At 49.2% G+C, this 26,420-nt stretch overlaps 1 protein-coding gene across 7 annotated transcripts in view; it reads right to left on the minus strand.

Annotated features, from left to right (window-relative positions):
- The window catches only part of agap1 (ArfGAP with GTPase domain, ankyrin repeat and PH domain 1), a 251,067-nt gene that overhangs the window by 183,801 nt on the left and 40,846 nt on the right, over positions 1-26,420 (minus strand). For 3 of the 7 annotated variants that reach the window (XM_029741619.1, XM_029741617.1, XM_029741614.1), the window contains exon 1: positions 10,955-13,071. The exons of 2 other annotated variants lie outside the window; for them this stretch is intronic. In XM_029741619.1, the coding sequence (XP_029597479.1) occupies positions 10,955-12,245 (1,291 nt within the window). In that variant the 5' untranslated portion in view covers positions 12,246-13,071. Of the gene's footprint in view, positions 1-10,954; positions 13,073-26,420 lie in introns of those variants that run through there. 2 more of the 7 variants (XM_029741618.1, XM_029741615.1) reach the window with 1 other exon arrangement.

Raw genomic sequence — 26,420 nt, forward strand, 5'->3', positions numbered from 1 at the left:
TCCTCCCTCTCTCTGCAGGGTTAGATTAGAGCCTGCTGGCTAGCTAGCACTCCTCCCTCTCTCTGCAGGGTTAGATTAGAGCCTGCTGGCTAGCTAGCACTCCTCCCTCTCTCTGCAGGGTTAGATTAGAGCCTGCTGGCTAGCTAGCACTCCTCCCTCTCTCTGCAGGGGTAGATTAGAGCCAGGCCTTTGCTGGAAGGGAGAGCAACACACACAGACAATGTATATGCGCATGAACGCACACACTCGACATGTGACACACCACAGGAGGTTGGTGGCACCTTAATTGGGGAGGACGGGCTCGAGGTAATGGCTGGAGCCATTATTATGAGCCATCCTCCTCTCAGCAGCCGCCACTGACACACACACGACACGTGACACATAGCATCCCTCTCTCCAGGCCCCTGGCAACATGACTACAGGAGGAGAGGAGTCCCAGCTTTCTATGCATGACACACACACACACACAACTTTGGGATGAAGCGGAAGTGGGGGCTGAAGAGAGAGGAGAGAGGAGTGGGGGAAAGGAGGAGAGAGGAGTGGGGGAAAGGAGGAGAGAGGAGAGGGGGAAAAGAGGAGAGAGGAGAGGGGGAAAAGAGGAGAGAGGAGAGGGGGAAAGAGGAGAGAGGAGAGGGGGAAAAGAAGAGAGAGGAGTGGGGGAAAGGAGGAGAGGGGGAAATGAGGAGGAAAGGAGGAGAGAGGAGAGGGGGAAAGGAGGAGGAAAGGAGGAGAGAGGAGAAAGGAGGAGAGAGGAATGGGGGGAAAGGAGGAGAGAGGAGAAAGGAGGAGAGAGGAGTGGGGGAAAGGAGGAGAGAGGAGTGGGGGAACAGAGGAGAGGAGACAGGGCAGTTGTACGCTGGCTGTGAAGGCTCGACCTCCCAACAATGACTCCCCCTAACAGACACACACACCGCCCCATGCATGCTCTTTAACCCCATGATGACCCCTGTGAAGGAGACCACAGGGCGACAGTGTCCGGCTAATAAGCACAGAGGGGCTGTGTGCGTGTGTGTGTGCCCTACTCAACCAAACAACACTGTGCAGGAACAGCTCAGAAGGTCTAGGGCAAGACCACACACACACAGCATGAATCATAAGAGATTTGGCCAAGAGCAAGAGAACAAAGAATCCAAGGCCATCAAAAACCAGTCTCTCCTCTCCTGGGGGAATCAAGATCTGGAAAGGTGCTGTTAAGTCACAGAGAGGGCTGCCAGGTGTTACAGTAGGACTATGTTATGTTCCCTGGCTGTGTTGGTTCTACTGGCTGCTGCTGCTAGACTGGCTGCTGCTACACTGGCTGCTGCTGCTGCTACACTGGCTGCTGCTGCTGCTGCTACACTGGCTGCTGCTGCTGCTACACTGGCTGCTGCTGCTGCTACACTGGCTGCTGCTGCTACACTGGCTGCTGCTGCTGCTACACTGGCTGCTGCTGCGGCTGCTACACTGGCTGCGGCTGCTACACTGGCTGCTGCTGCGGCTGCTACACTGGCTGCTACACTGGCTGCGGCTGCTACACTGGCTGCTGCTGCGGCTGCTACACTGGCTGCTGCTGCGGCTGCTACACTGGCTGCTGCTGCTACACTGGCTGCTGCTGCTACACTGGCTGCTGCTGCTACACTGGCTGCTGCTGCTGCTGCTACACTGGCTGCTGCTGCTGCTGCTACACTGGCGGCTGCTGCTGCTGCTACACTGGCGGCTGCTGCTGCTGCTACACTGGCGGCTGCTGCTGCTGCTACACTGGCGGCTGCTGCTACACTGGCGGCTGCTGCTGCTGCTACACTGGCGGCTGCTGCTGCTGCTACACTGGCGGCTGCTGCTACACTGGCGGCTGCTGCTACACTGGCGGCTGCTGCTACACTGGCGGCTGCTGCTGCTGCTACACTGGCGGCTGCTGCTGCTACACTGGCGGCTGCTGCTGCTGCTGCTACACTGGCGGCTGCTGCTGCTGCTGCTACACTGGCGGCTGCTGCTGCTGCTGCTACACTGGCGGCTGCTGCTGCTGCTGCTACACTGGCGGCTGCTGCTGCTGCTACACTGGCGGCTGCTGCTGCTGCTACACTGGCGGCTGCTGCTGTTGCTACACTGACTGCGGCTGCTACACTGGCTGCTGCTGCTGCACTGGCTGCTGCTGCTGCTACACTGGCTGCGGCTGCTACACTGGCTGCGGCTGCTACACTGGCTGCGGCTGCTACACTGGCTACTCTGCTACACTGGCTGCTCTGCTACACTGGCTGCTCTGCTACACTGGCTGCTCTGCCCTCCCACTGTCACTGCTATGGTTAGTTATCTGTACAGGCTGGTGATTTCTCCAGTCCTGACTCCATGTCTCTCTACACAGCCTGAACAGGCCACAGTGGACTCATTACTGCACAGAGACTCAGAGACAGAGTTAGAAACACACCGAGGGAGGAATAGAGAGAGACAGCAGATACAGAGAAACAGCCACAGCCACAAAGGGAGGAATAGAGAGAAAGACAGCATATACAGAGAAACACACACAGCCACGGAGGGAGGAAGAGAGAGAGACAGCAGATACAGAGAAACAGACACGAGCATGGAGGGAGGAATAGAGAGAGACAGCAGATACAGAGAAACAGACACACACAATGTATGCTCTGCTGGTCACAGCAACTGTTTAAATAAGAAAAAACAGAGTACAGAAGAGAGTGAGGTCAAGGTGGAGAATATATACACTGACCTGGACTGACTGACATCACAATAAAGACCTGGACTGACTGACATCACAATAAAGACCTGGACTGACTGACATCACAATAAAGACCTGGACTGACTGACATCACAATAAAGACCTGGACTGACTGACATCACAATAAAGACCTGGACTGACTGACATCACAATAAAGACCTGGACTGACTGACATCACAATAAAGACCTGGACTGACTGACATCACAATAAAGACCTGGACTGACTGACATCACAATAAAGACCTGGACTGACTTATACACTGACCTGGACTGACTTATACACTGACCTGGACTGACTGGCATCACAATAAAGACCTGGACTGACTGACATCACAATAAAGACCTGGACTGACTTATACACTGACCTGGACTGACTGGCATCACAATAAAGGCCTGGACTGATTTATACACTGACCTGGACTGACTAACATCACAATAAAGACCTGGACTAACTGACATCATAATAAAGACCTGGACTAACTGACATCACAATAAAGACCTGGACTGACTTATACACTGACAACACAATAAAGAGCTGGACTGACTGACATCACAATAAAGACCTGGACTGACTTATACACTGACCTTAACATCACAATAAAGACCTGGACTGACTTATACACTGACCTGGACTGACTGGCATCACAATAAAGACCTGGACTGACTTATACACTGACCTGGACTGACTGGCATCACAATAAAGACCTGGACTGACTGGCATCCCAATAAAGACCTGGACTGACTGGCATCACAATAAAGACCTGGACTGACTGGCATCACAATAAAGACCTGGACTGACTGGCATCACAATAAGGACCTGGACTGACTGGCATCACAATAAAGACCTGGACTGACTGGCATCACAATAAAGACCTGGACTGACTTATACACTGACCTGAGAGACTGACTGGCATCAGAATAAAGACCTGGACTGACTTCTACACTGACCTGGACTGACTGACATCAGAATAAAGACCTGGACTGACATCAGAATAAAGACCTGGACTGACTTATACACTGACCTGAGAGACTGACTGACATCAGAATAAAGACCTGGACTGACTTATACACTGACCTGAGAGACTGACTGACATCAGAATAAAGACCTGGACTGACTTATACACTGACCTGAGAGACTGACTGACATCAGAATAAAGACCTGGACTAACTTATACACTGACCTGAGAGACTGACTGACATCAGAATAAAGACCTGGACTAACTTATACACTGACCTGAGAGACTGACTGACATCAGAATAAAGACCTGGACTAACTTATACACTGACCTGAGAGACTGACTGACATCAGAATAAAGACCTGGACTAACTTATACACTGACCTGAGAGACTGACTGACATCAGAATAAAGACCTGGACTAACTTATACACTGACCTGAGAGACTGACTGACATCAGAATAAAGACCTGGACTAACTTATACACTGACCTGAGAGACTGACTGACATCAGAATAAAGACCTGGACTAACTTATACACTGACCTGAGAGACTGACTGACATCACAATAAAAGATAACCTCCCCGGGAGAGAAGAGAGCCAGACCAAACTAGTGGAGAACCTCCCCGGAACAGAAGAGAGCCAGACCAAACTAGTGGAGAACCTCCTCGGAACAGAAGAGAGCCAGACCAAACTAGTGGAGAACCTCCCCGGAACAGAAGAGAGCCAGACCAAACTAGTGGAGAACCTCCTCGGAACAGAAGAGAGCCAGACCAAACTAGTGGAGAACCTCCCCGGAACAGAAGAGAGCCAGACCAAACTAGTGGAGAACCTCCTCGGAACAGAAGAGAGCCAGACCAAACTAGTGGAGAACCTCCCCGGAACAGAAGAGAGCCAGACCAAACTAGTGGAGAACCTCCCCGGAACAGAAGGGAGCCAGACCAAACTAGTGGAGAACCTCCCCGGAACAGAAGAGAGCCAGACCAAACTAGTGGAGAACCTCCCCGGAACAGAAGAGAGCCAGACCAAACTAGTGGAGAACCTCCCCGGAACAGAAGAGAGCCAGACCAAACTAGTGGAGAACCTTCCCGGAACAGAAGAGAGCCAGACCAAACTAGTGGAGATCCTCCCCGGAACAGAAGAGAGCAAGACCAAACTAGTGGAGAACCTCCCCGGAACAGAAGAGAGCCAGACCAAACAAGTGGAGAACCTCCCCGGAACAGAAGAGAGCCAGACCAAACTAGTGGAGATCCTCCCCGGAACAGAAGAGAGCCAGACCAAACTAGTGGAGAACCTCCCCGGAACAGAAGAGAGCCAGACCAAACTAGTGGAGATCCTCCCCGGAACAGAAGAGAGCCAGACCAAACTAGTGGAGATCCTCCCCGGAACAGAAGAGAGCCAGGCCAAACTAGTGGAGATCCTCCCCTGAACAGAAGAGAGCCAGGCCAAACTAGTGGAGAACCTCCCCGGAACAGAAGAGAGCCAGGCCAAACTAGTGGAGATCCTCCCTGGAACAGACGAGAGCCAGGCCAAACTAGTGGAGATCCTCCCCGGAACAGAAGAGAGCCAGGCCAAACTAGTGGAGATCCTCCCCGGAACAGAAGAGTGCCAGGCCAAACTAATGGAGAACCTCCCCGGAACAGAAGAGAGACAGGCCAAACGAGTGGAGAACCTTCCCGGAACAGAAGAGAGCCAGGCCAAACTAATGGAGATCCTCCCCGGAACAGAAGAGAGCCAGGCCAAACTAGTGGAGATCCTCCCCGGAACAGATGAGAGCCAGGCCAAACTAGTGGAGATCCTCCCCGGAACAGAAGAGAGCCAGGCCAAACTAGTGGAGATCCTCCCTGGAACAGAAGAGAGCCAGGCCAAACTAATGGAGATGACAGCTGAAGGAATCCAGTAGAACCAACACTAATCAACATCAATCCCCCCTGGCCACAGTCCTAACTGGATATTACTCCTATTATACCCATTGTGGGAGTGGGTCTCAGATAACACCACTGCAGTAGTCACAGTGTGTGTGTGTGTGTGTGTGTGTGTGTGTGTGTGTGTTCAGGGTGAGTGAGAGAGAGAAGAGAAACAAAAGAGAGAAAAAGAAGAGGGTGCTCAGGAGAGAGAGAGATCAAAGGAGTTGTAACTAAAATGACTAGCTTCATCTCAGCCAGTTAACAGGCACTGAGCTGCAAGTCAAATGAGCCCCTCTGATGTATGTGTGTGTGTGTGTGTGTGTGTGTGTGTGTGTGTGTGTGTGTGTGTGTGTGTGTGTGTGTGTGTGTGTGTGTGTGTATAACAAAATAGATGAGTGAGTAATATGTGACCTAGTAATATATCAGAGTGAAGCTGAGAGTGACTGAGTAAATGACTGTTTATCTGCATGAAGCTCTGTGAGAGTGAGTAGGAGAGAGGAACGCTCCTCTGTGAGGGTGAGTAGGAGAGAGCAACGACTCCTCTGTGAGAGTGAGTAGGAGAGAGGAACGCTCCTCTGTGAGGGTGAGTAGGAGAGAGGAACGCTCCTCTGTGAGAGTGAGTAGGAGAGAGCAACGACTCCTCTGTGAGAGTGAGTAGGAGAGAGCAACGACTCCTCTGTGAGAGTGAGTAGGAGAGAGCAACGACTCCTCTGTGAGAGTGAGTAGGAGAAAGGAACGACTCCTCTGTGAGAGTGAGTAGGAGAGAGGAACAACTCCTCTGTGAGAGTGAGTAGGAGAGAGGAACAACTCCTCTGTGAGAGTGAGTAGGAGAGAGGAACGACGACTCTGTGAGAGTGAGTAGGAGAGAGCAACGACGACTCTGTGAGAGTGAGTAGGAGAGAGCAACGACTCCTCTGTGAGAGTGAGTAGGAGAGAGGAACGCTCCTCTGTGAGGGTGAGTAGGAGAGAGGAACAACTCCTCTGTGAGAGTGAGTAGGAGAGAGCAACGACTCCTCTGTGAGTGAGTAGGAGAGAGCAACGACTCCTCTGTGAGAGTGAGTAGGAGAGAGGAACAACTCATCTGTGAGAGTGAGTAGGAGAGAGGAACAACTCCTCTGTGAGGGTGAGTAGGAGAGAGGAACAACTCCTCTGTGAGGGTGAGTAGGAGAGAGCAACGACTCCTCTGTGAGAGTGAGTAGGAGAGAGGAACGACTCCTCTGTGAGAGTGAGTAGGAGAGAGGAACGACTCCTCTGTGAGAGTGAGTAGGAGAGAGCAACGACTCCTCTGTGAGAGTGAGTAGGAGAGAGCAACGACTCCTCTGTGAGGGTGAGTAGGAGAGAGCAACGACTCCTCTGTGAGAGTGAGTAGGAGAGAGGAACAACTCCTCTGTGAGAGTGAGTAGGAGAGAGGAACGACGACTCTGTGAGAGTGAGTAGGAGAGAGGAACGACTCCTCTGTGAGGGTGAGTAGGAGAGAGGAACGACTCCTCTGTGAGAGTGAGTAGGAGAGAGGAACGACTCCTCTGTGAGGGTGAGTAGGAGAGAGCAACGACTCCTCTGTGTATCCTCAGTCAGCTAAAAACACTCACCAGGCTGCCTTTTGACACGCATGTCCTTCACATTACTTCTGCATGGCTGTGGATTTAGGTCATACACCCCTAACTCACACTCACATTCCCTCCCTCTATAACCTGCCTTCCATATACACCCACCCATACCGGTCACCATTAACCAGTTAGAGGGAGGTGGGGCTGGGTGTTGGGTTAGTGTGTGGGTGGGGCCAGAGGGAGGTGGGGCTGGGTGTTGGGTTAGTGTGTGGGTGGGGCCAGAGGGAGGTGGGGCTGGGTGTTGGGTTAGTGTGTGGGTGGGGCCAGAGGGAGGTGGGGCTGGGTGTTGGGTTAGTGTGTGGGTGGGGCCAGAGGGAGGTGGGGCTGGGTGTTGGGTTAGGGTGTGGGTGGGGCCAGAGGGAGGTGGGGCTGGGTGTTGGGTTAGTGTGTGGGTGGGGCCAGAGGGAGATGGGGCTGGGTGTTGGGTTAGTGTGTGGGTGGGGCCAGAGGGAGGTGGGGCTGGGTGTTGGGTTAGTGTGTGGGTGGGGCCAGAGGGAGGTGGGGCTGGTGTTGGGTTAGTGTGTGGGTGGGGCCAGAGGGAGGTGGGGCTGGGTGTTGGGTTAGTGTGTGGGTGGGGCCAGAGGGAGGTGGGGCTGGGTGTTGGGTTAGTGTGTGGGTGGGTGGGGACAGAGGGAGGTGGGGCTGGGTGTTGGGTTAGTGTGTGGGTGGGGACAGAGGGAGGTGGGGCTGGGTGTTGGGTGTGGGTGGGGCCAGAGGGAGGTGGGGCTGGGTGTTGGGTGTGGGTGGGGCCAGAGGGAGGTGGGGCTGGGTGTTGGGTGTGGGTGGGGCCAGAGGGAGGTGGGGCTGGGGTGTTGGGTGTGGGTGGGGCCAGAGGGAGATGTGGCTGGGTGTTGGGTTAGGGTGTGGGTGGGGCCAGAGGGAGTTGGGTTAGGGTGTGGGTGGGGCCAGAGGGAGGTGGGGCTGGGAGTTGGGTTAGGGTGTGGGTGGGGCCAGAGGGAGGTGGGGCTGGGAGTTGGGTTAGGGTGTGGGTGGGGGCAGAGGGAGGTGGGGCTGGGTGTTGGGTTAGGGTGTGGGTGGGGCCAGAGGGAGATGGGGCTGGGTGTTGGGTTAGGGTGTGGGTGGGGCCAGAGGGAGGTGGGGCTGGGTGTTGGGTGTGGGTGGGGCCAGAGGGAGGTGGGGCTGGGAGTTGGGTTAGGGTGTGGGTGGGGCCAGAGGGAGATGGAGCTGGGAGTTGGGTGTGGGTGGGGCCAGAGGGAGGTGGGGCTGGGAGTTGGGTTAGGGTGTGGGTGGGGCCAGAGGGAGATGGAGCTGGGAGTTGGGTGTGGGTGGGGCCAGAGGGAGGTGGGGCTGGGCGAGGCCAGAGGGAGATTTAATGGACTTTGATGACACCGTTCCTGATACGGCTAGGGGGGCATCCACATTGCCGGAATTCCTGAGACCCCCTTGAAGAGGGAACTGGCCAATAACAATACAGGGAGTCAAGAGCCTGATGTTTTTAGGGTTCTGCAGTCAGCCACCCAACCAGCCAATCAGAGAGGGCCTCTGGCCATACAGACAGAGGAAGACTAAAGTGAGTCGCCAGCTCTAAATGGAACAACACACTTCCTCTATCATATCACACTTTCCACAAGTGGAAGAGGGTGCAGAGGTGTGTGTGTGGACTGTGTGAGAGAGAGATATAGCAAGCAGATGAATCAGTCAGTAGCTGCGGATGAAAACATCCTTCTCTTCATTTTTGTGGCACCTGCACATTTTCCCTCACAGATGTATGTAGATAGACTGAAGAACTGCCAGCCTTCCTACAAGCCACAGACACCTCAGACAACAGCAGTAGACTGACTATCTGAACCTCAGACAACAGCAGTAGACTGACTATCTGAACCTCAGACAACAGCAGTAGACTGACTATCTGAACCTCAGACAACAGCAGTAGACTGACTATCTGAACCTCAGACAACAGCAGTAGATGACTATCTGAACTCAGAACAGCAGGCTGACTATCTGAACCTCAGACAACAGCAGTAGACTGACTATCTGAACCTCAGACAACAGCAGTAGACTGACTATCTGAACCTCAGACAACAGCAGTAGACTGACTATCTGAACCTCAGACAACAGCAGTAGACTGACTATCTGAACCTCAGACAACAGCAGTAGACTGACTATATGAACCTCAGACAACAGCAGTAGACTGACTATACGAACCTCAGACAACAGCAGTAGACTGACTATACGAACCTCAGACAACAGCAGTAGACTGACTATACGAACCTCAGACAACAGCAGTAGACTGACTATACGAACCTCAGACAACAGCAGTAGACTGACTATACGAACCTCAGACAACAGCAGTAGACTGACTATATGAACCTCAGACAACAGCAGTAGACTGACTATACGAACCTCAGACAACAGCAATAGACTATATGAACCTCAAGACAACAGCAATAGACTATATGAACCTCAAGACAACAGCAGTAGACTGACTATATGAACCTCAGACAACAGCAGTAGACTGACTATATGAACCTCAGACAACAGCAGTAGACTGACTATACGAACCTCAGACAACAGCAGTAGACTGACTATATGAACCTCAGACAACAGCAGTAGACTGACTATATGAACGTCAGACAACAGCAGTAGACTGACTATACGAACCTCAGACAACAGCAGTAGACTGACTATACGAACCTCAGACAACAGCAGTAGACTGACTATACGAACCTCAGACAACAGCAGTAGACTGACTATATGAACCTCAGACAACAGCAGTAGACTGACTATATGAACCTCAGACAACAGCAGTAGACTGACTATATGAACCTCAGACAACAGCAGTAGACTGACTATACGAACCTCAGACAACAGCAGTAGACTGACTATATGAACCTCAGACAACAGCAGTAGACTGACTATATGAACGTCAGACAACAGCAGTAGACTGACTATATGAACCTCAGACAACAGCAGTAGACTGACTATATGAACCTCAGACAACAGCAATAGACTATATGAACCTCAAGACAACAGCAATAGACTATATGAACCTCAAGACAACAGCAGTAGACTGACTATATGAACCTCAGACAACAGCAGTAGACTGACTATATGAACCTCAGACAACAGCAGTAGACTGACTATACGAACCTCAGACAACAGCAGTAGACTGACTATATGAACCTCAGACAACAGCAGTAGACTGACTATATGAACGTCAGACAACAGCAGTAGACTGACTATATGAACGTCAGACAACAGCAGTAGACTGACTATATGAACCTCAGACAACAGCAGTAGACTGACTATATGAACCTCAGACAACAGCAATAGACTATATGAACCTCAAGACAACAGCAATAGACTATATGAACCTCAAGACAACAGCAGTAGACTATATGAACCTCAGACAACAGCAGTAGACTATATGAACCTCAGACAACAGCAATAGACTATATGAACCTCAGACAACAGCAGTAGACTATAATGAAAGATAAACGCCAGCAGTAGGCATCAGAGAGACAGGAAACATCACCCTCCTGTCCTAAACAAATAATGGTCTTCTACCATCAAACAGAGAGGTATCCTGGCCCTTCACCCCTCAGCTCTACAAACAGCAGAGAGACGGAGAGATGTAGAGGAAGGCAGAGAGAGAGAGGCAGAGAGAGGGGAGAGGTGCAGGCCAAAAACAATCCGTGGACCGTTTTGAGCATATCTGAAAGGACACTGTAGCTACAACTGGTGTGTGTGTGTGTGTGTGTGTGTGTGTGTGTGTGTGTGTGTGTGTGTGTGTGTGTGTAAAGAAAAGCATCCTTTACCCTCTGACGACAGGCCTCCTCCGTTAACACTCTCTGTGCTGGACTGGGAGTAGGCCATGGGGCCGCTCCTCTTCCCCTTCCAGAGGGAGCGGTTAGTGCTGGGGCTGCCCACCGGAGTGGAGGTAGACACCATCCCTCCATCCTTCCTGGAGAAGATACCGCTGAAGAACCTGACCAGCCGCCGGTCCGAGCCACTGGAGCGGGAGCCGGTGCCTCTCAGAAACCCCTCCTTCTCTGACACACTCTTCATGGAAAGGGTGATCAGATCGCTGTTGTCCAATGTGCGGTTTTTGCCTCTCGCTCGTTCCCAGCGGCTCAGCTCCGTCATTGAGTCAGTCTTGTTAAGGACCGCCCCGACTTCTAACGTGTTTCGTTTAGGCGGTCCTGTCTCGCCGTAAGCCGGGTTCTGGAGGACTGTGGACTGGGGGGTCTGGTTGTGGTCCCCGGCTGTTCCTTCCCCGCGGCCGACGCACCCGGAGCTGCTGTGGTGCTTGTCTTTGGAGAGGGCCCGGATGCGGAGGAGTTCACCACCCGACCAGTGGCGGAAACTGAAGCTCCGGCGAAGCAGGCTGGGGTGGCTCTTCAGTGGCGGGGTCTCGGGAGAGGCCTTGGCGGCTTTTCCGTTACTTTTGGACACACACAACTTGTCCTTACCACCGTCCCCATTAGTTGGAGCATCACTGCCCTTGTCCTCTGTGCTCTTGGCTTTCAGAAGCCTTTTCTTCTTATCAACACTCCCATTCTCACCGTTGGAAGCAGATGTTGTCACGTTTTTTTCAGTCTCAGTGCAAATATCCCCCTTAAGCCTTGAGTCAGTTTCTGCGCTTTCCTGTGTCCAGCTTATCCCCTGTGATTTCTTCTGCCTCTGTGGTGACATGGTCTCCTCTGAGGCCTGGCTGTTGTTACCATGCTCTGTGGAGGGGCTAGTGGCAGTTTCCTTCAACTCTTTATGCAACTGATGCGGCTTTTTCATTTTAAGCCTTCCAAGTTCTAACTGTCCGGTGCTGAATGTCCTGAAATTTCTCATGTAGTGTGAGTGGAACTCGTCGCTTTCATCCTCAACTTCCTTCAGCTCCTCCAGCAGACAACTCCTCTGGAGCTCCGAGGAGACCTCGCGACGGTAAGCGCCCACTTTGGTGTTCTCGAGTCGTCGTGGTCCAGAACTCCCGCAGCTAACATCCTCCTCCTCCAAGCTCTCTTTCTTTACCAAGGTGAGAGAGATCCGGTACACTGTTTTCCTTTGTGGCGTTCCTCGCTCCATCCTTTCTATATTACCGTCAATAAGGTACATTCTCTAGGGACATGAACTGAAATGGGAGCTACTGAATAGGCTACACGAGTGGGACAGACGTTACTTTGAATGGAAAAATGACTTCCAGACACTGGTCCTTTAATGTCGTCTAGTAATAAGAAAGTAATAGTAGGCTATTTGTAATAATACTATAAGTAAACGAGTACTATAATAAATTTGTTACACTACTAAACTAATATTAAATATCAAAACAATTTACTTATCCAGATGTGCAAAAAGGCATGAGAATTCGACGCAGGAAATGAATTCCTTTCACATCCCGGTGGATTTATAAACTGGCAACAAATATAAATGTAGCAACTAAACAAGCACGGCGTCTTCATTTAGGGCATGTCCGGCTTCTCTCACTCTCAAAATGCATCGCTTGTGCAAAAAAATGCCCACGGTTCTTTACGAGACTGCAGTCGCTTACAGAGTCATGTGTTTTCACAGCAAACAAATCTATAAATATTCCTGGTTCCGGCAGCAGAGTGTCCGGGTGTATTGCTTCAAGATCCACCACGACAGTATTCCCATTACTGTAGAATAATATTATTCCAACGCGGTATTCCTCCAAGCGAAGTGAGCGCGTTGTCTCCCATTGTGTTGGCGCGCATCTCCCGCAGCGAAGCCAGCTTGCTTTACGAACATTGATTTAGTGGTTTTGTTTTCAACCCCAGTGTCCGATTGTGATTGAAATGGGGGGATTTATAGCCTAAACCAAGCTTCCCCAATCCCTCACTCACACACGGTTATCCTGAGAACGCGAGGAAACGTAGCCACGGTCCCATATCCTTTTCCCCCCTCCACCTCTCTCCTCACTTCACACTCAAGAGGGACACGGATTATCCAGCTAGAACCCAGGATTACAAGCAAAACACGAATCGGATTTTAAACATGGAATGGAACGAATTCACAGACGGATTGCTGGCGTTTCAAAACGGTTTATTCAGATATTACGAGTAATTTAGGGTTGCACAGGCCTCTACAATAAACAAAAGCCGTGTTTCAATTACGAATTTAAAATATGTGTAACAACTGTGTATTTACATAGGAACTAGGCTTATACTGTATATATGAGAACCACAGCAGTAATATATACCTACAAAGAACAGTCTGGTTCATTCAGAGATAAAACATCCACCGGGAGAAAATTAGACATTGTGGCATTGATTTCACCAAAGTCGATTGGACGCGGTTATCAACAGAAGGCTATCAGGTTGCCCTAAACAAACATTGGGAAACTCCACTCCGGGATTTGCAGCATCTCAGTGCTTCTCATTTAGAGGAGTGGCTTGTGCTTCTCTCTCTGTCCATCAGGATCTGTAAACCCACCTGGGCTGCCCCACCGATACCACTAGCGCCATGAGGATCAACGAAAGTGATATTACCAAAAAGTGAAACTATGGAATGATAACAATGACTACAACAGACTGATAACATTTCCAAACATCAATATTCAAAAGAGCTGTGCTCACTGCCGATAGATATTGTGTGGACATTGCAGAATTTAGCTGTATTGCTTCAAGGCTATTCTAGTCAACCAATTTGGCAGAAGCCTGAAAAACGAGTCTACAAGGAAAACATACCACTGATATATACAGTCCTTGAGAAGAATTGTCAAAAGTGAACCCTTATCAAATATGCTAATTGATACGGTCCAATAATTTACAGTTAGAATCATAATTTGTCATGCACTTAGCTAAACTACTGCACATCACAACTCATTTCCTGACAAAACCGAATCCGCAGGTTAAATAACCAAAACTAACTGTGAAACTAACTAACATACACACATACCTATATACACACACACACACACGTGTATATACACACACGTATACATATACATACGTATCTATACACACACACACACACACACACACACACACACACACATATATAATACCTGTAAAAAGTTTGGACATACCTATTCATTCAAGGGTTTTTCTTTATTTTTACTATTTTCTACATTGTAGAATAATAGTGAAGACATCAAAACTATGAAATAACACATATGGAATCATGTAGTAACCACAAAAAGTGACAAACAAATCAAAATATATTTTATATTTCAGATTCTTCAAAGTAGCCACCCTTTGCCTTGATGACAGCTTTGAAAACTCTTGGCATTCTCTGAACCAGCTTCATGAGGTAGTCACCTGGACTGCATTTCAATTAACGGGTGTGCCTCAATTTCAAAGTTAATTTGTGGAATTTCTTTCCTCCTAATGCATTTGAGCCAATCAGTTGTGTTGTGACAAGGTAGGGGTGGTATACAGAATATAGCCCTATTTGGTAAAAGACCAAGTCCATATTATGGCAAGAACAGCTCAAATAAGCAAAGAGAAATGACAGTCCATCATTACTTTAAGACATGAAGGTCAGTCAATCCGGAAAATTTCAAAAACGTTGAAAGTTTCTTCAAGTGCAGTCGCAAAAACCATCAAGTGCTATGATGGAACTGGCTCTGATGAGGACCGCCACAGGAAAGGAAAACCCACAATAAACAGTCAACATTAGTTGATTGATGCTTTTAGAGAGAGGCTTAATGCTTCAATAATTTTCATTATTATTCATTTTATAAATAAGCACGTTTAATTTTGTCTGGCTTGCCGTTCGAAATAAAGTTGAATATTTTTTGCTCAAATAATTTAAACTGTTCAGGGTAAGCAGGGCCATAAGTAAATAGGTAAACTGGGATATGACTAAAGAATTAATCAGGGTGATTTTTCCACAAATCGACATGATTTGTGGAAAAATTTCCATGGTAGCAAGACCTTATTTATTTTTGCAAATTTTCTGTTCAAATTTGTTGTAGTAAGTTGCTTTACTTCTTTAGGGATTTGAATACCGAGTATGTCCACTTCAAATGTCAGATCATTTTATTGGTCAACTACACGGTAATGTCAAAGTAGTATTTTTTTGTGATCCAATACATAATATGGTCCACTTATCATAGTTTGGTTGTAATCCTGAGGTTAGAAAAATGATCTAGATCCTATATGAGGCTGTGCAGGGAACTAGATTGCGGATTTAAGAGGGAATTTGAGTCGTCAGCGTACAATGACACGTTTGTTTTTAAGCCCTGGCTTTCTAGCCCCTCTATATTATTGTTAGATCTGATTTTAAGAGCCAACATTTCGATGGCCATAATAAATAGATATGCCGACAGTGGACAACCTTGTTTTACCAGCTATATTCATTTGGGGAGAGTTCGAAACACATGAAACATTCATGGACATTTAGCTTGCTGTCGCTAGCTAATTCATCCTGGGAGATAAACATTGTGCTGTTATTTTACCTGAAATACATAATGGTCCTTGCTGGATTTTTGTAGAATTTTGAGTCACACAAAATTGTGTGTTCTCTACTCCGACAACTAATCCACAGATAAAAGGGGAAACCTAGTACGTTTTTAGCTAGTTTTCTTTGATGAATCTCTCCTCATTCATTCTTCTTCTGTGGATCTTATATGGCGGTTGGCAACCAACTTTAAGGTGCATTACTGCCACCAACTGGACTGGAGTGTGGACATCGTTCATTTTTGAAACGACACACATGGGTATGTGCTTGTAAAAAACTATGAGTAGATGGGAGAGGAGTTTCATTTTAGCGCCTGGCTACACAGACGTCCGTTGACGCACACGAGCAGTTTGGATAAAATTATTGAATAACATGTATATGTGTACATTTATTTTGCAACGCTCTCACGCCACACAGGCGGTTTGGTCAGCATGTAATATAACGGTCATACCTTGGCAGTCACACACACACACACACACACACACACACACACACACACACACGACTTTCAATTCAGCACTTCTCCCAGCCTCCAGTCAGCAACTCTTTCATCCTCTCCCTCACCCTTTCACCTCTCCCCACACTCCCTCGCCTTTTGCCCTCTCTCCCCCCGTCGCCCTTTCTCCCCCACCATTTCCCCTCCTCTCCATTTCTCCCTCACCTCTCCCTCACCCATTTCCCCCAGCCTCTCTCCCCTCCCTCACCCAGTTTCCCCAGCCTCTCTCCCCTCCCTCACCCAGTTTCCCCAGCCTCTCTCCCCTCCCTCACCCAGTTTCCCAGCCTCTCTCCCCTCCCTCCCCCATTTCCCCCAGCCTCTCTCCCCTCCCTCCCCCAGTTTCCCCAGCCTCTCTCCCCTCCCTCACCCATTTCCCCCAGCCTCCCTCCCCCAGTTTCCCCAGCCTCTCTCCCCTCCCTCACCCAGTTTCCCCAGCCTCTCTCCCCTCCCTCCCCCATTTCCCCCAGCCTCTCTCCCCTCCCTCCCCCAGTTTCCCCAGCCTCTCTCCCCTCCCTCCCCCAGTTTCCCCAGCCTCCCTCCCCCAGTTTCCCCAGCCTCCCTCCCCCAGTTTCCCCAGCCTCCCTCCCCCAGTTTCCCCAGCCTCCCTCCCCCCCCCTCCCTCCCCCAGTTTCCCCAGCCTCTCCCCTGGTCTCAAGGGAAGGGGCTGGTGTTGGAGATGACCTTCCTTATCTCAACCCTGAATCCCCCTCGTCTTCCTTTCGCTTTCAACTTCTCTCTGCTTGACATTTATGGATCATTATTTACATCAAGGGAGATTAGAGCTAGTTGATCAGCTCCTATATGCCCTGTGTCCGTCCGTCCACACACACACACACACACACACACACACACACACACACACACACACACACCCCTCCCATGGCATCTTCATCTTTCTCCCTGCTAGTCCTTTCATTCCCCTCTGTCTGCCTCCTCACTTTTACTGAAGACAGGAAAATAAACCTATACAACATCAACAGGCCCAGTCAGCCTACAACTTGACCAGACTGCCAATGCCTCCAAACCAGTGTGTTTCCAAGTCAGAGAGCCTATTTGTAACAGACAGAAACACCACATTGAATTGACTGGTTTGATTACTAGCTTTAAAAGCATAAAAGGTTATTGTTAAGTTGCACTTTTCTACATCACTGTAACCGCTGCCATTTTGACAGCGACAAAGCGCTCCAGTCCCACCAGCCAGGCGACCTATTGGGTGAGCGCAGCCGCGGTGAACACTCCCACGGGGCAGCCAGGCGACCTATTGGGTGAGCGCAGCCGCGGTGAACACTCCCACAGGGGCAGCCAGGCGACCTATTGGGTGAGCGCAGCCGCGGTGAACACTCCCACGGGGCAGCCAGGCGACCTATTGGGTGAGCGCAGCCGCGGTGAACACTCCCACGGGGCAGCCAGGCGACCTATTGGGTGAGCGCAGCCGCGGTGAACACTCCCACAGGGGCAGCCAGGCGACCTATTGGGTGAGCGCAGCCGCGGTGAACACTCCCACGGGGCAGCCAGGCGACCTATTGGGTGAGCGCAGCCGCGGTGAACACTCCCACGGGGCAGCCAGGCGACCTATTGGGTGAGCGCAGCCGCGGTGAACACTCCCACGGGGCAGCCAGGCGACCTATTGGGTGAGCGCAGCCGCGGTGAACACTCCCACGGGGCAGCCAGGCGACCTATTGGGTGAGCGCAGCCGCGGTGAACACTCCCACGGGGCAGCCAGGCGACCTATTGGGTGAGCGCAGCCGCGGTGAACACTCCCACGGGGCAGCCAGGCGACCTATTGGGTGAGCACAGCCGCGGTGAACACTCCCACGGGGCAGCCAGGCAGAGAGAGAAGGTACAGTACACACCCAACTGTATTGTCTGCAAAGAACCGATTGACTACAAACACACCTCATCACACTTTCAGCACAGCCCAGCTCTGGCTGTTACAAGCAGCTAGACACCTTAACAGGGGTGTAAAAACAACCGATAGGCCAGCAATTCAAGCATGGCATCAAAAATATTTTATATTAAGCCTACATTTAAAAAAAATGTATTTCACTTATTAAGCTAGTAGCTACCATGAACCTGAGGCTGGGCGTGTTCTACAACAGCAAAGCAGACTGAGGCAGAAAGTAACAGAGTGACTCTACTGTGACAATGCTGCCATCTACATGCAGTACCTGAAGTCTAGTCTGAATCAATTCTCAGTATTTTGGCGGATTTGAAATTCACCATTTGAGTTCCAAGACAACAGCACGGTCAGTGACGACAATATCAGGAAGTAACACTGACAGGGCACCACCATCTGCACTGCAGCCAAGCAACATAATGACTTTCACAGACACTTTGTCCGACATAACTTTTACAACGTTACATCATCTGAAATGAATCTGACTCCCAATTCCAAACATGGTCGAAGCACTTGGTATATTTTGTCAAGGATTACGTCGCCTCCCCCTCTTATCTGAGAACACAGGGTTCGGTCGAGGCCTGATCTCTCCCAAATAACACACCTGGTGGTACGCATGCTGAAACAATACAAATATATCCGTCTCAAAGCGCGTGTGTGTGTGTGCGCGCGCGCGCGTGCGTGCGTGCGTGTGGATTCTCAGAGACAGTACAGACTGTACTGTACTTATTCATAGTCTTAAAAGACAAAGTGGTTTGATCATTGCGGCCCAGACCATGAAAGCTGACTCAATGAAATAATGTTTGAAGTGCGCAGGAGAAGGAAGGGAGTTGAGAGGATAGGGGAGACGGAAGCGTCGCACCTGTCCTCTAGGCAGGAGTGTACACTATGCCCTCCACCACAATATAGTACGCACTTCTTCTTTGGGAATGTTGACAGTGAAAAATACATATGATGAGCTGTATGTGTGACGAGTCCCACAGCTCAGCAAAAGGAATCTTCTTTATAAAAACTGACAGACCGGCGTTTTTAGATAAGGAACTAAATACACTATTTGGCCAAAAGTATGTGGACACCCCATCAAATTAGTTTATTCCACCATTTGCTGACTGGTGAATCAAATTGAGCACACCGCCATGCAATCTCCAGAGACAAACATTGGCAGTAGAATGGCTCTTAATGAAGAGCTCAGTGACTTTGAATGTGGCACCTTCATAGGATGCCACCTTTCCAACAAGTCAGTTCGTCAGATTTCTGCCCTGCTGCCCTGGTCAACTGGACGTGCTGTTATTGTGAAGTGAAAAGGTCTAGGAGCAACAACGGCTCAGCCGCGAAGTCATAGGCCACACAAGCTCACAGAACAGGACCGCCAAGAGCTGAAGAGCGTAAAAATCACTCAACACCCACTACTGAGTCCCAAACTGCCTCTGGAAGCAACGTCAGCACAATAACTGTTTGTTGACAATAAATGTTCGTCGGGAGCGTCATGAAATGGGTTTCCATGGCCGAGCAGCCACACAAAATCCTAATATCACCATGTGCAATGCCAAGTGTCGGTTGGAGTGGTGTAAAGGTCACTGCCATTGGACTCTGGAGCAGTGGAAACACGTTCTCTGGAGTGATGAATCACGCTTCACCATCTGGAAGACCGACAGACAAATCTGGGTTTGGTGGATGCCAGGAGAATGCTACCTGCCCCAATGTATAATGCAAACTGTAAAGTTTGGTGGAGGAGGAATAATGGTCTGGGGCTGTTTTCCACAGTTTGGGCTAGGCCCCTTAGTTCCAGTGAAGGGAAGTCTTAACGTTCCAGCATACAATTACATTCTAGACAATTCTGTGCTTCCAACTTTGTGGCAACAGTTTAGGGAAGGCCCTTTCCTGTTTCAGCATAACAATAACCCTATGCACAAAGCGAGGTCCATATAAAAATGGTTTGTTGATATCCATGTGGAAGAACTTGATTGGCCTGCACAGAGCCCTGACCTCAACCCCTTCGAACACCTTTGGGATGAATTGGAATGCAGACTGAACCAGGCCTAATTGTTAAACATCAGTGCCCGACCAGTGCTGGTGGATGAATGGAAGCAAGACCCCGCAGCAATGTTCCAACATCCAGTGGAAAGCCTTCCAAGAAGAGTGGAGGCTGTTGTAGCAGCAAAGGGGGGACCAACTCCATTTTAATGCCAATGATTTTGGAATGAGATGGACTGTGTCCACATACTGTTGGCCATGTAGTGTATGTAGGTGATTAGATGTGTGACCCTCTTCATTTTAACTGTGCACATTTGTCTTTTAAAAAAGCTGACTTGCAGTGCATCATGGTTTCTTGAGAAACGTAGTGTTACTGAGCCAGTTAGACAGACACTAGTCTAGAGACGGTGTTCTCCCCCTCTCCGCCGGCCTGTGTGTGTGTGTGTGTGTGTGTGTGTGTGTGTGTGTGTGTGTGTGTGTGTGTGTAAGCGTTATTACTCCACGGTGCAGCAGTGGCCCTTGAGAGGGACACTTTCATCTCAGATAAAAGGCTCAGTGAGAAAATCCCACTTTAGCAGACAGCTCTAGTAGCCCGGAGACGGCGATTTGATTAGCCCAGTGTTGGGAATATTCCTCCATGTCGGAGCATGATAGGGACACGGTATGTGTGTGTGTGTGTACGAGAACACAGGTGCAGCGTGCAGAACCAATACACAGCTCTGCATTGTTAACTCGGGCTGAGAGGTAATTGAGACAGAACACTGGACCAAGAGAACAGAGCAGTGTGAAACAGAGTGTAAAACATGAGAGAGGAATGGAGGGAGGGAGGGGGGGAGGGAGGGAGGGAGAGAAAGAAAGAAAAACAGACAGAGATTAAGTGAGAGCGATACGGAGAGAGAAAAACTGCCTGTCCCTTGATAGGTTAAAACTAAAAAGAGTCAGCAACACACCATTCTTGAAGCAAATGAACCCCCCCTCCCCCTGTTTCCCCCCCTCCCCTCCCTCCCTCCCTCCCTCCCCCCTAAGGACTGGGAGGACTGGGATAATTGGTCCAACAGAGGCCCGTGGCATGTGTGTTGGACAGACGATCTGTTAGAACCACTAATAAGGTCTTTCAACAGGCCCGTATAGACCCTAATCCCCAGCCTCCTCCTCCCCATCCTCCTCCTCTTCCTCCCTCACTATCACAGCATCACCAACCTCCACAGGCATATGTTTACTGCAGGGCAGGGTTGGAGCGAGGCTGATGATGATGAAGAACCTAAAGAGCCATAGATAACGTTGCTAAAATACTTAAGTGATGCACAATGTCTTGTAAGGGGAGGACTTGTGTGTTGATCCCTGAACGCTCTCCTCCCAGGGCAGGCGGCCCGGCTGCCATCCTTACGGCTGAATAACAAGTACATGTTGATTAGGAGGGAATGAGTTTAGTGGGTCAGTACTGTTACTAGGACCAGGAGGTGGTACCAGACCCAATGGGAACTGGCCATGCAGCACTGGGGAAACAGAGGAAACCTTTTAGTGTTCTCCCTATCCACACCCCTCCTCTCCTGTGTGACAAGTCCCTTCTCCCCACACGTTCACCCTCTCTGCCACACACATGAAATATGTCTACGACAGCCCCTTCTACAGACAGCAGTGCAGAGACATGACTGATTATACGAGGTGCACGCACGCACACACACACACACACACACACACACACACACACACACACACACACACACACACACACTAATAACATACTAACCAAACTCACCTCCCGCAAACTGGCATTCATCAAATTGCTGTGTGGCAAAACACAGCTGTATTACTACTAGTAGTGAGATAATCTCCTCCTCTCTCCTGCTGGTATCCCATCATCACTGTTAAAACACAGCTGTATTACTACTAGTAGTGAGATAATCTCCTCCTCTCTCCTGCTGGTACCCCATCATCACTGTTAAAACACAGCTGTATTACTACTAGTAGTGAGATAATCTCCTCTCTCCTGCTGGTATCCCATCATCACTGTTAAAACACAGCTGTATTACTACTAGTAGTGAGAATCTCTCTCCTGCTGGTACCCCCATCATCACTGTTAAAACACAGCTGTATTACTACTAGTAGTGAGATAATCTCCTCTCTCCTGCTGGTATCCCATCATCACTGTTAAAACACAGCTGTATTACTACTAGTAGTGAGATAATCTCCTCTCCTCTCTCCTGCTGGTACCCCCATCATCACTGTTAAAACACAGCTGTATTACTACTAGTAGTGAGATAATCTCCTCTCCTCTCTCCTGCTGGTACCCCCATCATCACTGTTAAAACACAGCTGTATTACTACTAGTAGTGGATAATCTCCTCTCTCCTGCTGGTATCCCATCATCACTGTTAAAACACAGCTGTATTACTACTAGTAGTGAGAATCTCTCTCCTGCTGGTACCCCCATCATCACTGTTAAAACACAGCTGTATTACTACTAGTAGTGAGATAATCTCCTCTCTCCTGCTGGTATCCCGTCATCACTGTTAAAACACAGCTGTATTACTACTAGTAGTGAGATAATCTCCTCTCCTCTCTCCTGCTGGTACCCCCATCATCACTGTTAAAACACAGCTGTATTACTACTAGTAGTGAGATAATCTCCTCTCCTCTCTCCTGCTGGTACCCCATCATCACTGTTAAAACACAGCTGTATTACTACTAGTAGTGAGATAATCTCCTCTCCTCTCTCCTGCTGGTACCCCATCATCACTGTTAAAACACAGCTGTATTACTACTAGTAGTGAGATAATCTCCTCTCTCCTGCTGGTATCCCATCATCACTGTTAAAACACAGCTGTATTACTACTTGTAGTGAGATAATCTCCTCTCCTCTCTCCTGCTGGTACCCCCATCATCACTGTTAAAACACAGCTGTATTACTACTAGTAGTGAGATAATCTCCTCTCTCCTGCTGGTACCCCATCATCACTGTTAAAACACAGCTGTATTACTACTAGTAGTGAGATAATCTCCTCTCTCCTGCTGGTATCCCATCATCACTGTTAAAACACAGCTGTATTACTACTAGTAGTGAGATAATCTCCTCTCTCCTGCTGGTATCCCATCATCACTGTTAAAACACAGCTGTATTACTACTAGTAGTGAGATAATCTCCTCTCTCCTGCTGGTACCCCCATCATCACTGTTAAAACACAGCTGTATTACTACTAGTAGTGAGATAATCTCCTCTCCTCTCTCCTGCTGGTATCCCATCATCACTGTTAAAACACAGCTGTATTACTACTAGTAGTGAGATAATCTCCTCTCTCCTGCTGGTACCCCATCATCACTGTTAAAACACAGCTGTATTACTACTAGTAGTGAGATAATCTCCTCTCTCCTGCTGGTATCCCATCATCACTGTTAAAACACAGCTGTATTACTACTAGTAGTGAGATAATCTCCTCTCTCCTGCTGGTATCCCATCATCACTGTTAAAACACAGCTGTATTACTACTAGTAGTGAGATAATCTCCTCTCCTCTCTCCTGCTGGTACCCCATCATCACTGTTAAAACACAGCTGTATTACTACTAGTAGTGAGATAATCTCCTCTCTCCTGCTGTGTGACTCTCATCAAAGAGCCAGGGAGTGATTCAGGGAGAGCGATGCCCCATGTCATCTTTCATCCTCCCCCAAGAGGCCCGAAAAATGGGTCAGTTAGTAGAGAGAGGAGCACACACCCTGCTGGCTGGTACACACACACACGCACACACACTGGCATGAACATACTACAGGCACGAATGCAGTCACACACACACACAAATAGGCACTCTTCCGTTCTCTCTCTCTCTCTCTCACACACACACACACACACACACACACACACACACACACACACACACACACACACACACACACACACACACACACACACACACACACACACACACACACACACAAATGCTGTAATAGTCTAATATTCCAGTGTGTGTTGAGTCTTGACAAAGCATGAGATATTCATTTACAAAGAGAGCTAATGCTTTTAACTTCCTGTCTTCTATCAGCGCCACCATGTGGTCACTCCAGGACTAGCTGTTGTGCCTTCAACATGTTCTGTTGTCAAATAGAGAAGTTGTCTTACCTGTGATGAGGGCCAGCACGGGCAGAGAAGACAAAGAGAACATAGAAAAAAAGGAGGAAAAATACAATTTAGTGTTTATTCATTACATTTATTCACATCAAAATCAGTCATTTATTCACACTTAAGTTAAATGGCACAAACACGATTGCATGAACATGTTACACCAGTTCAGACAAGCCTCCAGACAGTATCTCTCCAGGAACAGGGTTGGAGAGGACCTATAGGATGGTAGTTCTCCAGGAACAGGGTTGGAGAGGACCTAAAGGATGGTAGTTCTCCAGGAACAGGGTTGGAGAGAGAACCTATAGGATGGTAGTTCTCCAGGAACAGGGTTGGAGAGAGAACCTATAGGATGGTAGTTCTCCAGGAACAGGGTTGGAGAGAGGACCTATAGGATGGTAGTTCTCCAGGAACAGGGTTGGAGAGAGAACCTATAGGATGGTAGTTCTCCAGGAACAGGGTTGGAGAGAGAACCTATAGGATGGTAGTTCTCCAGGAACAGTGTTGGAGAGAGGACCTATAGGATGGTAGTTCTCCAGGAACAGGGTTGGAGAGAGAACCTATAGGATGGTAGTTCTCCAGGAACAGGGTTGGAGGGAGGACCTATAGGATGGTAGTTCTCCAGGAACAGGGTTGGAGAGGACCTATAGGATGGTAGTTCTCCAGGAACAGGGTTGGAGAGAGGACCTATAGGATGGTAGTTCTCCAGGAACAGGGTTGGAGAGGACCTATAGGATGGTAGTTCTCCAGGAACAGGGTTGGAGAGGACCTATAGGATGGTAGTTCTCCAGGAACAGGGTTGGAGAGGACCTATAGGACGGTAGTTCTCCAGGAACAGGGTTGGAGAGAGGACCTACAGGATGGTATCTCTCCAGGAACAGGGTTGGAGAGAGAACCTATAGGATGGTATCTCTCCAGGAACAGGGTAGCCTAATTGCAAGACTTATGCTAAATAGTCAGACAACAAATGATGATGTGATTCTCAGTGTCTTCTCCCCAGCCACCATCTTCCCCCAAAGGCCACATTTCTCAGCATGGTTAAACATGATTGTAACCTCTTCATATGGTGATAAAGTTTCCATGAGATGTTTAGCATGTACATAACACATTAATAAGGAGGCACCAGGGGGCGTCGGACTATCTGCTGATGAGTCCTGCACAACAAAACGATGACACATCAGAGAGCCCTGCACACACTCAGAGCATCGGTGTGTGTGTGTGTGTGTGTGTACATGCGTCTGACTCGGAGGCTAGACGCTCTGTCTTGATCGTCAAAGCGGAAAAGAGAGAGTGGAGCAGATGAATCATTGAAGAAAGAAAGAAAGAAAGAGAGCAGACATATGGAGAGAGAGAGAGACAGACAGACTAACACGAGACACCTTGACACGCCAACCCAGACTCAGGTCTGTTACCATGGTGACGCAGTCTAGGGGCTGCACGCCACGGCTGGTTTGGCTCGCGACGTGCAGAGTGGTGGAGCCTTGGCGAAAAGGGGTCTCCAGGGGAGTGTGCCAACCACGTGCCCATGGGGAAGGGGGAGCTCGTGGCAGGGGAGGGCAGGCTAGGCTGCTGATCACCCTGGGGGAGGGGTGGAGGGCATGTGTGCCCCTAAACACCCCCTTCCAAACACACACACACACCCAGCCGTGCCAGCAGGCTCCCCCTAATCTCTGACCACAATACTAACCATATGCTGATCCTCTCCTATACAAAAGAACAGGCAGGGCAACCGATTATTATCTCAATAAAACAATGTGTCAAAGATCCCAAACAGCGTCTTCATCCATTCATTCAAACACTTTTGGCTATTCAGAACAAGGGTTGTAGTTTGGATCTAATGGCTCCAGAACAAGGGTTGTTTATCCTGGTCACCTGGCTGGTTGGTGGTTTGGATCTAATGGCTCCAGAACAAGGGTTGTTTATCCTGGTCACCTGGCTGGTTTGGATCTTTCATTTTATTTTTTATTTAACCAGGCAATTCAATTACTAAGAACAAATTCTTATTTACAATGACGGCCTACTAGAATGCAAAAGGCCTCCAACGGGGGCAGGGATAAAAAACAAATATAGAACAAAATGCATCACAGCAAGAGAGACAACACAACACTACATAAAGAGAGACTTAAGGCAACAACATAGCAAGGCAGCGACATATGACAATAACATGGTAGCAAACATGGACACCCATCCACTAGGGCTGGGATCTAATGACTCCAGAACAAGGATGGACACCCATCCACTAGGGCTGGGATCTAATGACTCCAGAACAAGGATGGACACCCATCCACTAGGGCTGGGATCTAATGACTCCAGAACAAGGATGGACACCAATCCACTAGGGCTCTAATGACTCCAGAACAAGGATGGACACCCATCCACTAGGGCTGGG

This window comes from Salmo trutta, chromosome 39 (genome assembly GCF_901001165.1).
Source record: "Salmo trutta chromosome 39, fSalTru1.1, whole genome shotgun sequence".
NCBI classification, from domain to species: Eukaryota; Metazoa; Chordata; class Actinopteri; order Salmoniformes; family Salmonidae; genus Salmo; species Salmo trutta.